The sequence below is a fragment of the Capricornis sumatraensis genome, chromosome 20 (assembly GCF_032405125.1).
Source record: "Capricornis sumatraensis isolate serow.1 chromosome 20, serow.2, whole genome shotgun sequence".
Lineage (NCBI taxonomy): Eukaryota > Metazoa > Chordata > Mammalia > Artiodactyla > Bovidae > Capricornis > Capricornis sumatraensis.
The window spans coordinates 40,910,951-40,929,334 of record NC_091088.1 but is presented as its reverse complement, the minus strand read 5'-3'; the positions used below and the strand labels follow the sequence as shown (position 1 = coordinate 40,929,334).

The 18,384-nt window shown below is 45.3% G+C and overlaps 1 protein-coding gene across 1 annotated transcript in view; it reads left to right on the top strand.

Moving 5' to 3' along the window:
• Positions 1 to 18,384, top strand: part of RANBP10 (RAN binding protein 10) — a 54,677-nt gene that overhangs the window by 11,712 nt on the left and 24,581 nt on the right. The window contains exon 3 of the mRNA XM_068992288.1: positions 7,339 to 7,391. Coding sequence (XP_068848389.1) covers positions 7,339 to 7,391 — 53 coding nt within the window. The remainder of the gene's footprint in view (positions 1 to 7,338; positions 7,392 to 18,384) is intronic.

Here is an 18,384-nt window from a genome sequence, read left to right as displayed (position 1 = left end):
TTTGTTTGTTTGTTTGATTTTAGATGCTATTGTAAATGGAATTGTTGTCTTAATTTTCTCCATTAAGTGTTCAGTGTTAGTATATAGAAACACAGCTGCTTTTTGTGTGTTGATTTTGTATCCTGCAACTTGGGTGTTTATTAACTCTAGTAAGCTTCCTGTATATCATTTGGGATTCTCTCTATACAGGATTTTTTATAGGTAGGGTCATGTCCTCTGCAAATAGAAGTAGTTTTACTTATTCCTTTCCAATTTTTATACCTTTTATTTCTTCTCTTGTCTAATCAATCTGAATAGAACTTCCAGTACAGTGTTGAATAGCACTGGTGAAATGTCGATATCCTCGTGTTGCTGCTGCTCTTAGGGTAAAAGTTTTCAGTCTTTCACCATTGGGTATGTTGGCTGTGAATTTTTCCTAAATGCCATTTATCATATTGAAGAAGTTCCCTTTTGTTCCTAGTTTTCTGAGTGTTTTTATCATGAAAGGGTGTTGGATTTTTCAGATGCTTTTTCTGTCAATTGAGATGATCGTGGGTGTTTTTTTTTTTTTTGCTTCGTTCTGTTAATGTGGTTTATTATATTGATGGATTTTCTTATGTTAAATTGCCTATGACTTCCTGGCATAAATCCCTTTTGGTTGTGGTATTAATCCTTTTAATGTTGTTGAATTTGGTTTGCTATAGTTTTGTTGAAATTTTGTGCATCTCCATTCAGAAGGTGTATTGATCTATAATTTCCTTTTCTTTTGGTGTCTTTTCTTGATGGCTTTTGATCACAGCTCCAGAGTCTCCTCCATTTTTGGCTTGCATCTGGGTACAGCACACTTGGAACAGTACCCAAACATTATTCGGCCAAGAGCTGAAGTCTCTAGGTGAGAGCTAGGAAATCGCTTAGGAGACCGTTAGTCCAACCTGTCTTTTTCTGACAGGGAACCTGAGCTGTGGGGTGAAATCCAAGACTCATCGTCCTGAGTTAGGGTGTGCTCTGGGAGGTGCTTAAGATGCACCAGGGGCCATGTGAGCCAGAGCCCCAGCTCCTCTGCTGAGCATGGAGTTGGACCCTTTTCGGCTGTTTCTGCGGGTGTGCTCTTTGCACGCAGCTTCCGCTCTCCTATCAAGGTTCAGGGAAGTAAGCATACCGAGAAGCTGACACGAAGGCCCAGTCTCCCATTGTGTCTCCCTGGTATTGAAATGTTGCGCTGGGACAGCCCAGGGAGAGTCTGATGGCTGAGAGCCAGCAACCTCCTCAGTGTGCAGCCATCAGCTGGCTCTTGAAAATGATTTTTCTGTGGCTCTCAAAGTAATTTATGCTAATTGTAGAAAATCTGGAAAACTAAAGAGAAAGAAGAATGCAAGCCGCCTGGAGTGTGCGACTCTCCGCATGGCTGCGGTAGATCCAGTGGACTGTTGCTATTGTGGGAGAGTCAGCAGAGCGGGTGGAGGGCAGCACAGGCCCCGGAGGCCACCAGTCCGTTCTCAAGGCTGGTCGTCTTGCAGGGCCCCCGTTCACCTCTGCCGCCCCAGGGTGGACCTGGCGGCCTGCAAGGGCCACCGCTGCCACCGCGCCTCCTCTGTCCTGCTCTCCAGCAGATCCCCACCCAGCTTGGCCCCAGCAGGGCCGCTTGGCGCCCTCTTCTCTGGAGCCTGACTGAGAGGCAGAGTCACCCTTCAGGCTCCCGTGCTTTTTGCAGGAAAGGATAGAGACTGAGGTGGATGCCAACTGGTGGCCTCCCTACCATGGTAGCTTGTCGGTTGTCTCTCTATACTTACTGTGTCTAATATGATAGACACATGATAGTCTGCATTGCGCTGCCATATTGGAAGCAAGGAGAAAATCAGATGGGTTTAGCTTACTTTCAGTTGTTTTATGAGGTAAATAACTTTTCCTGCAAGCTCCTCAGATGTATCCTGCTGCTTGAAAAGAAAGCCCTGGTGGACATATGAACTGTCGGGGAGCTAAGCTCTGTCTATTCTAGTCACTGGCTTGGGGAGCGAGAGCCCCTCTTGCCTCCCAGGAGACCATGGTAGCCTGTGTCTGTGAGTGTTCCTAGCATTGCCTGACCTTTTTACCAAGAAGGAAGCAAATGCTCACCTCCTTTTTCCTTGGTAATTCCATGTAAAACAGGCATTCCTTTTTAGATGTCCCAAGATCCAGGCCTTTGAGGATGGCCTGCTTTCCTTTCAGTTCAGTTCAGTTCAGTCACTCAGTCGTGTCCGACTCTTTGCGACCCCAAGAATCACCGCACGCCAGGCCTCCCTGTCCATCACCATCTCCCGGAGTTCACTCAGACTTGTGTCCATCGAGTCAGGGATACCATCCAGCCATCTCATCCTCTGTCGTCCCCTTCTTCTGCCCCCAATCCCTCCCAGCATCAAAGTCTTTTCCAGTGAGTCAACTCTTCGCACGAGGTGGCCAAAGCACTGGAGTTTCAGCTTTAGCATCATTCCTTCCAAAGAATTCCTTACCCCAGTTGTTGAGAGCTAACTAATCAAAAATAATCATAAGAAAAAACAGACCCACCCCCTCAAAATGATGTATCTCCACATATATATGTTTTCTATATACACCTACTCTCTTCTTGATTTAGCACAGCAGCCAACTAATGGGACTGCTGCCCCTTCTTGCCTCATTAAAGGTGATCTGTTCCTGTAAAGTGCTGGTCTTGTTTTTTTTCTGAACCTCCTTCTCTAACTCCCTTACCTTACACCCTGTCATTTAGATCTGACCTCTATGATGGCTTCCCTTGTGGCTCAGCCAGTAAAAAATCCACCTGCAATGCGGAAGACCTGGGTTCAATTCCTAGGCTGGGAAGATCCCCTGCAGAAGGGAAAGGCTACCCACTCCAGTATTCTGGCCTGGAGAATTCCATGGACTGTATAGTCCATGGGGTCACAAAGAGTTGGACACAACTGAGCAACTTTCACTTTCACTTTCTGTGTTCAGTTCAGTTCAGTCGCTCAGTCGTGTGCGACTCTTTGCGACCCCATGAATCGCAGCACTCCAGGCCTCCCTGTCCATCACCGTCTCCCGGAGTTCACTCAGACTCACGTCCATCGAGTCCGTGATGCCATCCAGCCATCTCATCCTTGGCCGTCCCCTTTTCCTCCTGCCCCCGATCCCTCCCAGCATCAGAGTCTTTTCCAATGAGTCAACTCTTTGCATGAGGTGGCCAAAGTACTGGAGCTTCAGCTTTAGCATCATTCCTTCCAAAGAAATCCCAGGGCTGATCTCCTTCAGAATGGACTGGTTGGATTTCCTTGCAGTTCAAGGGACTCTCAAGAGTCTTCTCCAACAGCACAGTTCAAAAGCATCAATTCTTCGGCGCTCAGCCTTCTTCACAGTCCAACTCTCACATCCATACATGACCACAGGAAAAACCATAGCCTTGACTAGACGGACTTTAGTCGGCAAAGTGATGTCTCTGCTTTTGAATATGCCATCTAGGTTGGTCATAACTTTTCTCCCAAGGAGTAAGCGTCCTTTAATTTCATGGCTGCAGTCACCGTCTGCAGTGATTTTGGAGCCCCCCAAAAATAAAGTCTGACACTGTTTCCAGTTTCCCTATCTATTTGCCATGAAGTGATGGGACCAGATGCCATGATCTTTGTTTTCTGAATGTTGAGCTTTAAGCCAACTTTTTCGCTCTCCTCTTTCACTTTCATCAAGAGGCTTTTTAGCTCCTCTTCACTTTCTGCCATAAGGGTGGTGTCATCTGCATATCTGAGGTTATTGATATTTCTCCCGGCAATACCAGATTGCAATACTGAAAGAGCCTCCAGTGGACAAACTGGACACTAGGGTTGTATAGTCATCCACCATACTATTTTTTTGCTGGTACCAACACTGTTTTGATTATTGTAGCTTTCTAGTAAGTTTTGAAATAAAAAAATATGATTCTAACTTTTTTTTTAACACCCTCAATCTACGGCATTGATTTTGTATATTGCTTTGGATAGTATTGACATCATAACAATATTGTCTTCCAATCTATGTATGGGCAGATGTTTTTCCATTTGTGTCTTTTTATGTTTATTTATTTATTTAAATTAAGAAAATGTATTTTTCGGCCATGCCATGTGCCTGTGGGATCTTAGTTCCCCAACTAGGGATTGAACCCAGCCCCCCTGCAGCAAAAGTGCTAAGTCCTGCTGGTCACTGGACTGCCAAGGAGCTCGCTATTTGTGTATTTTTAAATTTCAGCAACATTTTAGGGGTTTTAGTGTATAAGCTTTTTGCCTTCTTGGTAAAGTTAATTCCAGAGTATTTTATTCTTTTGATGCTATTGTAAATGGAATTATTTTCTCTTCTCCTTTTTTGATTGTTCAGTGTTAGTATGTTGAAACACAGCTGTTTTTTGTGTGTTGTTTTTGTATCCTGAAACTTTGCTGAATTTGTTTGTTATAACAGTTTTTTGTGGAATCTAGAATTTTCTACGTATAGAATCATATCATCTGTGAACAGAGATAGTCTTACCTATTCCTTTCCAATTTGGATGCCTTTTTATTTCTTTCTCTTGTCTAATTGCTTTAGCTAGAACTTCTGATATTCTGTTGAATAGAAGTGGCAAAAGCAGGCACCTTTCCTCTTCCTGTTATTAGAGGGAAAGTCTTCAGACTTTTACCATTGAATACAATATTAGCTGTGGTTTTCTCATATAAGACCTTTTATTATGTTGAGATTGTTTCGTTTTATGCCTAGTTTGTTGAGTGTTTTTGAGAAGTAATATACCATACAGTCCACTCACTTACAGTGTACAATTCAGTGTTTTTTAGTGTCCTTATAGTTTTTTTTCCCTTCTTTGCTTATCTTAAACTGGTTGGATAACAGTTTTTAAGTGTATGAATACTTGCTAGAAAGCTGCATGTTTTTGAAATTTTAGGACATCATACATTTAGAAAGACTTAATGTCACATAGTGTTTGAAGAGTTGGGACTCATTCCCTTTGAACTCTGACTTAGCTTGACCTCATAGGAACATTTCAAGTTAGGGTCCTGTGGGGCTGCTCCCTGTATCAGTGACACTCACAGGGGCATGACATTCAAATGTGGAGACTGGTCTCTTCTGGGTGCTCTACTCTTAGCTTACCCACTCAGATTCTCAAGATGACCCTGGGGTTTGTACAGAGGCTCCCAGACCATCCACTGGTAAACACTGCCCTCGCTGTGGGGTAGAGTCTATAGGAACATGTTGAGGGGTAGCTGCCAAAGGTGGAAGAGGCTTCTGTTGAGAGACCTAAGCAATGTGTATTTGAGTGCATGTGCCTTAGTAGTTCCATGTTCTCTTGGGAAGTTGTGGAACCAGATCTCTGTTGCTGGTGGTCAAGCATACTTTCCCTGGAGACCCTTGACCTCCCCTGTTTGTAACCCTAAGCAGTCAGGGGTCACCCAGGAAGCATATGTGCTTCAAACACATAAGCCTTCATCTTAGTGTCAGGAAAGCTGAATGTGAGGGGTGGGATCGCATGTGGTGTTGGGCTCTAAAACAGGGCAGGATAAGTGGCCTGGCATCCAAGTTAGGAAAACTCCAAACTCCTGGCTCTGTTGCACTCGCATATGTTGATTGATGACTGCAGGGCAGTCAGAGTCATTTGCTGTTTGGTCAGCGATCGCATAAAGGGAATGGAGACCAACTCTTGGCAGCCTCTTCCATGTAAAATCAGGAAGCTGATTACTGGGGCTGCTGGTTTTCTGGGGAAGTGTGCAGGTTCTAGCCTAATGGGAATCCTGCCAGCAGGCTTACACAGCTTCTGCTCTTGATGGTCGTCGAAGGGTCCCCTTCTGGCAAGAAGTAGCAGGCATTTTGAGAGTCTCAAATCCTTTGAACCATAGAAGCCTTTCTTTGAAGTGTTGCTCCTTCCTCTTTTCTCCCTTCCCTTCCCTCTCCTTTCCCCTAACGCTTGCAGGCCACTTATTAGGGCCATGTGTTGATTGGTGTCTTTCATGGGTTCTGCCCACAAAGATGCGAAAGCTGGTTTCAGGGGAAAATGGGTAGGTTAGAGCCTGCCTTCCTGCTCCTCCAACACCCACTGTTGCAGCCAGCCAGAGAAGGGCATTCCATTTACTGCAGATGGAAGGCTCGCAGGTTCTGGAGCACCATGTGGTGGGGACTCTGGTAGTGTTAGGATACTGGTCCATATGTTTCGTGGAACATGCCAGAAGAGGAAGAGAAGAGTCCAAAATGGAGAAACGTATGTGAGGTGGTTCCTTGCACAGTTACAACAGGGAGCAGTTGGAATGTAATTTCCAGCTACTTGGAAATGGTCACAATAAGGCAACCCCATGTGATTGCTTTAAAAGAAAAACATTTTTATTGTGGTAAAATATGCATCACATAAATTTTACCGTTTTAATTATTTTTAAGTGAAGAATTCAGTGGCATTAAGTACACTCACATTGTTATACAACCAAAAGTTGCACCTTAGCCATCTTGGTTGGTGTTTTCACTGTTGTGATCTTCTCAGCTACATCTTGATGCTCATATGTGGTTAACAGCAGGCATCATATGTGGTTTTCTAGTATTTTACACTTAGATGGTGGTGACTTGTTTCTCTAGTTCCTAAGTTCTTGGGGAAATACCTTACCATGTCTTTGTATACTACAAATATATAGACTAAAAAAACCTGTTCATTCCCTTCTCTGACCTTCCCTCTCATGAGTGCAACTGAGATATCTTTGACAGAGTTGCCCAGCGGGTCCCATCTGGCTATGGCTGCCTTAGCTGTTTAGGTTCCTGGGTGGAAGGAGTAGAGGGTGGGTCTCTGGGGCCCCACATACTATCACCTTCAGCTTTGGTTGATTAAAGAGGCCAGTGGTGAATGTATGGGGCAAGGGTAGTTAATTTGGAGACCTCAGAGAAGAAACCCTGTGTGATGAGGGGTCTTTATGACTCTATATGGATCCAGCTGGCTATACTTTTTCCATGTCTTGGTTCTTGCTGAAGAGTGGCTTGTCCCTGTGGCTTAATCTTGCATTATTCTGCCAAACACTCTGTAGGATTGAACTACTTACTTTTAGGTACTTCTTGAGAATAGATTCCACTGCCTTAACTGGGAGCCAGAAGCCAAAGGACGGGAAGCAGTGATTCCAGGAAACTTTCCTCTGAAACTGAAGCTAGTGATTCCTGGTTGTAGACACTACCTCCTGTTTTTCCAGCTGCTTAAGGCGTTGAGAGATTTCCATTAGAAAATCAAAATACAAAGGTTCTCCAAGATCCACTAGTGTGTTAAAGGAGTCTCTACACTCATTGCTTTTCCTGTTTTTCTTTTACCAAGAAATATTTGAGAAGGGAGATGCATAACCATTTGTTAACCAAAATGTCTGTGTGTGTGCTTTTTCAAAGGTACATGGGAATAGGACTCTCAGCTCAAGGCGTCAACATGAACAGACTTCCTGGTGAGTCACTGGCTAAGAGAACATTTGTTCTGGTCTCTTGATCCATTCTGTGATGAGAATCATGGTGGCAGCCAGCAGGCTGGAGAGGACTTTGTTTGCTGGCTGCCTACCCGCCAAGCCAAGCCATTGGGTGGAGGATCCTAAAAGGTAGCCACTGGGCCAGGATGGCATGGGCTTCTATTCCAAAAAGGAACTGGCAAGTGGTTGTCCTTCATGGAATTTGAACTGTTTACAGTCAGAACCAAGCGACCTGAGCTTGCTCCCTGTAGGGATACGCCTCAGTAGCCCTCACTCCCATTGGCCTTTGCTTGACCAGTCTGGAACTCTGGCATTTTGGAGAGGAAGGCTGCCATCAACCTTGGTCCTGTTTTTACTTTACCATGTTAATGGCCAAAGCCTTAAGGGACCTCCCATGTGGAAGACGGTTGAGGCAGTGTCTTAATAAATAGGATGTGCGTGAGACTTAGGCTTACAGTCAGCAACCTCAGATTTATAAAGGAGCACTCTGGGCCCTGCCAGTGGGCCTCCTCAACCACCCAGGTGCCATTTCAGTTGTTTTCTGCCCAGCAGCTCATATCCAGGCCTGGGCTAGGCACAGTTGAGAGGACAAAATCCTCTACCAGAAGCTAGTGGATTCTAGAAGATGGTCCCCAATTCATTTGTCGGCTTGAGTGGCCTAAGTGACAAGGTGCACACTACCCTGACTCTGTCAGGTAGGCAGGTAAAGTCCCTATGTTTTTGCCCAAGCCCTCTCTAGTTTTTGTGCCTCTGACACAAAGAAGGCAGGTAGCTTTTTCCAAGGAGGGAACACCACTTAAACCTTCAGGTTTTTTCCCAATCTGTGTTTAATATCACTCAGGCTTTTTTTTCCTAATTGACTCCTTTCAAGCACTAGAAATCTTGACTTGCTCAGGATTGATTACAGTTGTCAGGAATCTGACTTTTAAAAAGGCTTCAATCTGAGCAAAACTGGCCTTTAGTTATTAATCAGAATGTGTGTGGCATGTTTGGCCTCTTTGTGCAGCGTGCAGCTGTGATGTTTGTTATTCTAGCCTTGGCCAACTAGATATATCTAGAGTGGTCATAGCTTTGCCTCTTTGTGAACAGGGAGCTTAGAAAGATAATTTCTCGTCAAGGGTAAAATGATTCTTAATCTTTGTCTTGCACTAAATGTGCTCTTGAACTTTTGCATGACTTTGGTTGCAGAGAAAAGAGGCTTTTATAGGTTCATTATACAAAAAAAAACTACTATAATCTGTTATTGAGTGGGACTTTGAGCAATTCTGAACATTGGTTAAATGAATTTTTGTTAATCTGTGTGAAGGAATACTGTGCAGCCATGAAAAGAATGAGGAGCCTCTTCAGGTACTGCTTTGGAGTAATCTCTGGGATGTATTATTAAGTAAAAAATATAAGGCATAGAACAATGTATATATGTTACCAAATGTTTTTTTTAAAAAAGGGGAAAATGGACATCACTATATCTGTTTGTACATGCATAGAATATATTTGGAAAGTTAAAGAAAAACTTAAAAATATCTGCTGTCCCTTGAATCAGGGTGACTGGGGAGAGGACTGGGAAGAAAATTTTTCCCTTTTGAAGCTTTCAAATATTCTTTCTTGTGAATATGTTATCTGTTTTAAAATAAATAAAATAACGAAAAGCCCCTTCATCAAGAAGTCCTCACGCCTATCTTTTAGCTGGTCTCGGGATGCAGTCTTTTACCATGTGCAAAGCATGGTATTCTGGGTTCCACACATTCATCCTTCTTTAGTAAGAACCGTTTTCACATGGCCACTGGCTCCAGGATCCAGGGAGTGGAGCATATGAGGTTAGAAGGGGTGCAAGGGCTGCCCGAACTGACCTGAAACTCTTGAGATGGAGCCATGTGGAGCTGGCTTAGTCTCTGTCTTGTTCATAAGATGGGGCTTTTGACCCCTCTGGGCTGCTTAGAGGTCAGCTGAGGGTCACATGCTTTGACATTGTTAATGCAATGCTGTTGTGAAGTCAGACTCTGCCTGGGCACGGGAGGTGACTATAGGGAGAAGGGGCTTGGGGACAGTGGATAAGGTGTTAGTTCCCGCACTAACACAGGAGGGCTAGCGCCTTGTTTACAGCCTCACGGGTGCATCTGTCTTTTGGCAAGAGAAAGGAGCCTCGGTGTTCTATGCAGATGGCACCTGTCTTTGTTTTCACTCTGCCTGCCAGCTCCTGAGGGTTTTCCTTCCTGCCATATCTGATCATCTCCCTGATTATTCCATAAGGTGGAAACTAGGAATCAGGTTGCATCTGGGTAGGGATTCACCCTAGAAATGATGGATGCCTCTGGCTTTCCTGGATATAGGACTGGCTGAGTGGCTGGGCAGACCTAGCCCAGGACAGAGGTAGGGACAGAGGGGAGACACCCCCTTGCTTCTCAGGAATGATGGGGGCCTGCCACTGTTCACCTCAGTGCTGTGTTTGGAAGATCAGAATCCCCTTTGGTGCTTTCCATCTTCTGGGGTCACTGTGTGTGTGTGTGTGTGTGTGTGTGTGTGTGTGTGTATGTGATGAGCATACGTTCTCCAAAACCAGAAGAATCGTTCAAAAACGGTTATACCTGAAACTACTTGCATGTATTTTGGTGGTGAAGTGAGAGATGGAGAATGATAGTAGTTAAAACCTTCCTGCCAGATTCATCTCGTTTCTAAGAGGCCATTGGTTGAGATGAAGGCTATTTGGACCATTTAGATGTATGGTTGGTGGGAGGGGAGCGATGGTGGTGGCCTTAGCTGTGTCTAGAGTTTGAGACTTTGGTGTTAACTCCAGATGAGATGTTAGAGGGGTGATGTACCTCTTGATAGATTCAGGTGTACGTAGTGCAGGGTCGTGGTAGGGATGGTTATGGCTCCACAGCAGGGTGACGTGCTATTTCACCCTGATATTTAGGGGCAGATAGGAGTTTGCCAGATGGTTTTGGGCAGCGATATTATGGGGCCTGTGAGTGGATCTCTTAAGTTGTCTGCTGTGATGGGGTGGTTTCCTGGGAACAGTCAGGATGGCCAGCTGAGGGAAGAGTCTTGTTACTATGGCAAGGGGCCTAGACTTTTATGTAAATAAGCAGTGGGGGCTGCAGGACTTTTTTTTTTTTTTTTAATTTTTATTGGAGTGTAGTTGATTTAGAATGGTGTGTTAGTTTCAGGTGTATAAGCACAGTGAATCAGTTGTACATACAGCCACTCTTTTTTTTTTTTTTTTAAGATTCTTTTCCCATATAGGCCATTACAGAGTACCGAGTAGAGTTCCCTGTGCTATACAGCAAGTTTTTTAAAAAATTATTTTAATTGGAGGATAATTACTTTATAGTATTGTGATGGTTTTTGCTGTACACCAGCTTGAATCGGCTATAAGCATACATGAGTCCCCTCCCCCCTGAACCCCCTTCCCACAGCAGGTTCTTATTATTTATCTATTATATATATAGTAGTATGTATATGTTAGTCCCAGTCTCCCAGTTTATCCCTCCCCCACCTTATCACCTGGTAACCATAAGTTTGTTTTCTATCTGTGACTTTACTTCTGTTTTGTAAATGAGTTCATTTGTGTCCTTTATTTTTTATTGATTTATTCCCCTGACCCCTTTTTTTGGCATCCATGTGGAATGTGGGATCTTAGTTCCCTGCTCAGGGATTGAACCTGTGCTCCCTGCATTGGGAATGCAGAGTCTTAACCAGGGAAGTCTTAACCAGAGACCACCAGGGAAGTCTGTACTTTTTTTTTTTTAGATTCCATATATAAGTGGTAACATAATGTTTATCTTTCTGTGTCTGACTTACTTCACTCAGTATGACAGTCTTTTGGTTCATCTATGTTGCTGCAAATGGCATTATTTTGTTCTTTTTTTATGGCTAAGTTGCAGGAGTGTTTTAAGCAGAGGCAAGATGCAATCAGATTTGCTAGTTCAGGAGTACCTAATTTAGAAGAGGCCTTCTAGAAGGGGTTAAGGGCAGACTAGGGATCTTGGGCAGTAGGAACTGTAAGAACTCAGGCATATCAGGGAGCTCCTGGAGGTGGTAGATTATGGTTTAATAAAAAAACTTCCTTTCCTTGTCCTAAAAGAGTGAATTGGAAACATTTAGTTAGAAGTGGACAGTTAAATATATAAATGCCTGTGAGTGTATACTGAGGTAACTCAACATATCTGGTTTATTTGAGAAGAATCCTACTAGGTCTTTGGGAGGGGTTCCTTATTTTCATTGCTGTATATGTAGATTATTTTCTATTTGCAAGTTTAGAATAATGTATCGGTGAATCCATCAGGGCCAGTTGCTCTTTGGGGAGGACATTTTTTGTGTCCTCTTCCTCTCTTATTAGCTGGTTCAAATAGCAGCTTGTTTCCTGTGGCATTGCTTTTAGTATATTCTGCTTTGCACATCTGATTCTCTTAATTTATAGGAAAATGACTGTGATTAATATTATCAGAACCTGAAAACACCTTCATGATTGATCTTTTAGATTAGTTGACTCCATTCTGTTAATTATTAAAAAAGAACAATTACTGTTATCAGTCTCATTTTTCTATGTAGTTTTAAACTGAGATACAATTAATATCCAGTAAAATTCAGTCCTCTGAAGTATACAATTCCATGGTTTTCGTATAGTTACAAAGTTGTGCTACCATCACTACTATTTAATTCCAGATTATTTTCACCATCCCAGATAAAAATTCCATACCCACTAATAGTCATTCCTGGATTTTCCCTCCTTCTGGCCTCTGGAAACCAGTGATCTACTTTCTGTCTCCATGAACTTTTCCTGTTCTGGAGATTTCATACCAATAGAGTCACATAATATGTGGCCTTTTGTGACTGGCTTCTTTCAGTTAGCTTAATGTTTTTGAGGTTCATCTACACTGCAGTACATAGCAGAGCTTCATTCCTTCCTCTGGCAGAATAATACTCTGTTGTATGGACATACCACATTTTGCATCTGTTGATGGTCATTTGGGTCATTTCCATATTTTGGCTGTTATAATTGATGCTTTTATAAACATTTGTATACAAGCTGTTGCACAGACATGTGTTTTTATTTCTCTTGACTATATGTAGGTGTAGAAATGCTGGGTCATATGGTAACACTGTTTAGTCATCTGAGGAACTACCAGACTGATTCCCATGGTGGCTGCCCCATTTACATTCCCACTGGCCTGTGTATAAGGTTGATTTCTCCATATCTTTGTCAACACTTGTAATTATCTGTCTTTTTGATTATAGCCACCCTATTGGGTATGAGGCTTCCCAGGTGGTGCTAGTGGTAAAGAATGCCTGCCAATGCAGGAGACGCAAGAAACTTGGATTTGATCCCTGAGCCAAGAAGATCCCCTGGAGTAGGAAACAGCAACCCACTCCAGTATTCTTGCCTGGAAAATTCCATGGACGGAGGAGCCTGGCGGGCTACAGTCCATGGAGTTGCAAAGAGTCAGACAAGACTGAGCCACTTAAAAACAGCAGCCCCAGTGGGTGTGAAGTGGTGTCTCATTGTGCCTTTCATTTCATTTCCCTGACTAATAATATCAGCCTCTTTTCATGTGCTTATTGACCATTTATCTATCTTCCTTGGACAAATGTCTATTAAATATCTTTTGCTTTTTTTTTTTTTTTGGCCATACCATGTGACTCGACTGTTTTTAAGTTGGGTTATTAATCTTTTTATTATTGAGTTGTAAGAGTTCTTTATATGTTCAGGATATAAGTTTCTTGTCAGTGACATAATTTGCCATTTTTTTCCCATATTCTTTATGTTGTCTTTTTTCTTTTTTCATATTCTTTCTTATCATGACTTATTATAAGATATTAAATATAAATCCTTGTGCTATACAGTAGGACCATGTTTATTTTATATGTAGTAATTTGTATTTCCTAGTCCCAGCGTCCTAATTTATCCCTTCCCTTATCCCTCCTTTCCCCTTTGGTAACTGAAAGTTTGTTCTTTATGTCTGTGAATTTGTTTCTGTTTTATAAATAAACTCATTTGTATCATATTTTAGATTCCACATTTAGGTCATGTCATATGATATTTGTCTTTCTGACTTCACTTAGTATGGTGATCTCTTGCTGCAGATGGCATTATTTTGTTCTTTTTTATGGCTGAGTAGTATTCCTGTGTGTGTGTGTGTGCGCGCGCGCGCGCACACACACACACACACGCACGCACTAGACTGTCTTTTCTTTTATTCTTTTATATTTATTTTTATTTGTCTGGCTGCCCCAGGTCTTACTTGCAGCATGTGGGATCTTTAGTTGCAGCCTGTGAAGTCTTAGTTGAGGCATGTGGGATCCAGTTTGCTGATCAGGGATCGAACCCAGGCCCCCTGCATTGGAAGCCTGGAGTCTCAGCCATTAGACCACCATGGGAGTCTCTTTCATTCTTGTCTTTTGTCTGTACTGTGTGGCATGTGGGACTCTGTTCCCAGACCAGGGATCAAACCTAGGCCATTGCAGTGAAAGCACTAACCACAAGTTCTAACCACTGGATTTCCAGGGCCTTCCCATCTGGGTCTTATTCTTGATTAGAACTTTTAATAGCTGGGTGATGTGGGTATGGAGACGGTGGAGGCAATTTTCTCCTTCCTTGAGGGACCCAGCAGACTGTGGCCCCTGAATGGTTGACGGTGCTTTGCCAGGTCCTGAAAGTTTAATGAAGGGGCAGCTGAAGGGCCCTCCAGGCAAGAGTGTACAACTCACTCCTTTCTTCATTCTGAGCAGATTGCACTTCCAGAATCCTCAGTGTTTTGCTTAAGGTCTCGTAGACAGTGAACCTGCTTGCCCCAGAGTGAGGTTTATCTTCCTGCAAAACCCAGATCCTCATGTGTTCCCAGTCTCTGTTGACAGCACTGTCCACCCTGGCCCCTAAGTAGGATCCTCCCTCCTTTTCCCTCATCCCATAGTTCTGCTACTCTTAAGCATCTCTTTAATCTGGCCTTCCTCTCTATTCCTCCTCCACTGCTCCTCCAGCCTCTGTAGCTTCTCCACTGGGCTATTTTCATCGCCTCCTGATTAATCTCTCTGCCTTGGGCCTCTGTTCTCTGTCCCCTTGTACACTCTGCCCCTTGCCTGCTTTGGACCTCTGACCCCCACCCCTTCCCATCAGACACAGGTGTTGTGGCCCTTGCTCACCTTTTTCTGCCACCTTTACCCTCCACACACACTGCACACCAGCAGGTCTGTGTGGGACCCCAAACACCCTGCACACATTTCCTTCTCTGCCTCTTGGCTGATGTCCTTCTTGCCCTGGAGGTGTCCTCCTTGCTTGTGAGCCCTCGTGCAGTCTTCCCGATCCCTTCAGCCCTAATTGCATGTCTGGTGACACTTAACCTTGTCCCATGTGATTCCTTCACATTTGCCCAGTATCCTTTTTGGATTGTGAACTCCTTGGGAGTGGGTCACATTTTTCTATAGCAGCTTTCCCAGAGTGAGACAGATGCCCTTGGGCTGTGGGAGCAGGCCATTCCTGCATCTCCCTGGGCTTTGCCTCAGTGCAGTGGCTGCAGTAAGCCAAGTGTGGTTCTGGAACCACTGTTGAGTCAAGTCTCCCTGGCCTGCAGCCGGTCTTGGGCTAGAAGCCTTCATTTGGAGCTCAGCCTCCCTGCACTGCCCTGTCGTGGCACTGATTGTGCATGGGGGTTGACTGTCTACCCTTTCCTGTGTGTCGGAGCTCAGTATGGTTGAACCAGCTACTGGCTCACTTTTGCTTGCGTGAGGAAGCCAGCCCTTGGGTTGTGGTTGGCTCCTGGAGCAGTGTAGCTCAGTGGCTGAGAACATGACTCCGGAGTCATGCTGTATTTGCATCTTGACAGCTGTGTTTCCTGGAGCAAGTCACCTAACTGCTCTGGGTCTCAGTTTCCTCATATGTAAATTCAATGTGATACTAGTACTTAACTCATATATGGGATGATTATGGGGATTGAGTGCTTAAAGTGCTTAGAATAGTGCCTGATACAGGAAAAGGGGATTCAAGAGTGTTAGCTTATTGTTACTGATAAAGTTTTTTTTCCTGTCTGAGGAAGAAAGTACCTATATATTTAAAATTCTTTAATGGGTATTTGTGCATCAGAGTGGAGTTAGTTGTACTCTAAACGACATTTTCTCTCTAGTGCTGGGTTTTCTGTATTTAAGTAGACGTGTGTAGTGAATTAGCTGGAGTTGAATTATGAAGAATGAAGATGGATAGCAACCAAAGTCGGGATGTTGATGTCTTCAGTGTTTTCTTATAGGTTTTCCTGTACACGCTCAGGGAGGACATGTTTGCCTCTAAGGCTGTCGGGGGTAGAGGGTAGCCACCCTGGGGGTCTCATTTGGCCTTGGGAGCAGGTAGTAACAGAGAGCGCCTCTCAAATGAGGCCTTGTGTTCAGTCATTCCCCAGGAACATATGGGCATGTGGTAGCTTGTATGGTCAAAGGTTTCTGTTGGAAGATGTCGAAGTTTTGATGTTTATCTTTTATAAGGTGTTTTTGGCCTCCTTAAGTGTGAACCCAGGAACAGGTGTGGCCAAAATAAGACTGTCAGAACACTTGGCTAAATGATTTTGAAGCCAGTCAGGATGGTCTGTGGGCAGGTGAGTGTACCTGCAGCCCCACCCTTCCGTTGTTGAGCTGGCAGCAGAGCACATGGGCTGGGATCCCTGGGTTGGAGAAGCAGGAAGAAAGTCGGGCATGGGTAGAGGGGATATGGGCTCCTCCCAGGCTCAGGTGCTTTGAAGGGGGCGAGGCTAGAAGAAATCTTCCTTCTGTGTCTTGTACCTCATACAGGGCTGGGAAGACTAGGCTGTGTTACTAGGCAGCCTAGCTGGACAGCAGCAGCAAGTCTGAAGCAAGCTGGACAGCTAATCATTTCCTCCTTGCCATTTCTGTGGAGGAGGCAGATGTTCTCTTGGGGTAGCATCTATTACTTTCATCATTACAACCCCTCAAAGGAGAGCCCAGGCCCATTGGGGCATCATTTCCTTGAACTGTTGGAAAAGAAGCAACTGGAAGAACCACAGCTGGAAGTTGGGGATAAGGGGATATCTCCTGAAGCAGGTGGCACCTGGAAGCCGGGACTTGGTAGGGGTGAGAGGAGGGGGCTGGTGGAGGGACTGTCTGCTCGTTCCACATGATCCTCGGGTTCCAGAGAGCATCTTTTCCTCTCCCTGGAGCTGACCTTACTACGCCCATTCCTTACTCAGAGTGGGCTATCAGGAGCACACCCCTGGGAGTGTTTGCTTCCCTGCTTCTCCTGGGCGGGACACCTTCTGCACACAGCTGATATTTCATATCTGCATGTGCCACGGGAAAGCAGCAGCAGATAACAGATCAGGACAGACCAGTGAGGGTCCATGTCAGGCTCCTGAGGGCAGATGCTAGGGTGCAGCAACAAATAACGGAGTGCTGGACATCTTCCTCTCTGTGCTCCTGAAGATACAGAGGAAGGTGTCTGCTCAGAGCAGGTAGCAATAGCAGGTGGCTTTGTGCAGGTGGCACGGAGGTGGGTTCCAGTAGGCTGCAAATGCTGTTTGTCTGTACCCACCACATGGAGGGCTCCTTCTGTCTCCCTCCACGTGGGCTGAGATCCTTGTTCCCCACAGCTCATGAGCCCCCTTCAGATTCACCGCTGGTAACCACCTGTCTTTGGAGCATCTTTTAACCCAGGATCTGCATTGTTTCCCAGGGGTCTGCCCTGGGGCTGCTCAGTCCCTTCCGTGGGGAAGTCATACTTCTCTCCCACTGGGTGGGTTGAACCATCAGAGTGCCCCTGGGCATCTGGGATACCCCTCCTAATGCCAGCAACACCGCTGGGAACAGGCCTCAAGAACCCAGGCTTGATGGTAGGCGCCATGCAAGCCTCCCCAGCGAGTATCCCTTGAGGCTGGTGAAGCGAAGAAGCTGGCAGGTGCTGGCTCTGTGTTCATGCCTCTGGGTGTCTCGAGGCAGCCTGGCCTGGGGAAGGAGGACAGGCAGGAGGGGCCCCGAAGCCACTGGAGCAGCTCCCAGGACCAGGGCTGTGGGAAGATAGGTTGGGGTTTCTGTGCTGGGTATGTCTCATCCCCTTACTGCCTTTCTCATTCTGTCCTGTCTCTGAGGTTTCCTTGGGAAATGACCCCAGCGGGAGTGGAGGGAGAGAAACCTAGGGGCCTTGGAGCTCTGGCAACAGTTTCCACTGGGCGGCCCAGGCAGAGGGTGGTCTAAACTCCTGGTGGTTCACTGGAGTTAATGATGTTGGTGCCGCAGGGCCTTCCTTAGTCCCTCCTGTGGAGCTTGTTTTGTGTCAGAGCTCTCTGCTTCCCTGCAACCCTTGCCTGGGCAGGCAATGCCCTTGGCCCCGTGGCCAGTTAAACCCGTGGTCCTTTTGCATGGGCCTTTCTTCCCTCAACTAAGGTAACAAGTAAGTTATTCCTGGGCCTGGGGATTTCTAGTCTACAGTGTCCTGTTCTTCCAGATACTAGCTGCCACCTCTCTGTAGCACAGAAGTAAAAATTCTAGATTGAAGGCTGTGTTTTTCAGGGCAAGTTAAGTCCTTTGAGACAAAAGGTTTCATCGACAGCAGAAGAGCCAGTTCTGAAACCTGAGTTTGTCAGTCTCTGAAAACAGAGATTATCAAGTGTCGTCTATCGTGGCCGGAGACTGGGGCCACATGAGGGAAGAGCTGAGTGGGACCGGTTACTGCTCAGCCTCTTGTTGCCTCCTTGGTGCTGAGTCGAAGGAGTCTGGATGTAGGGCTCCTGGAAATAGTACAGTGTCCCTCTGGGCCTTCTTTGGGGAAGGGTTTTACCCATGCCCACTTCTCAGGATCTGGTAGCAGGTGCAGGACGTCACAGGCGCTTACCTCACCAGGGGTCATCTGTCCAGTGACTTTGCCCAGATGTTTGGGAGGAGCTTAGTGGCAAGAAGAACAAGCCAAACCCAACCCCAGAGGAGAGATACCAAGGCCAGGGAGCTGAGGTTGCACCTGAGCTTAGGGGGAGAGGGTCACCCCTTT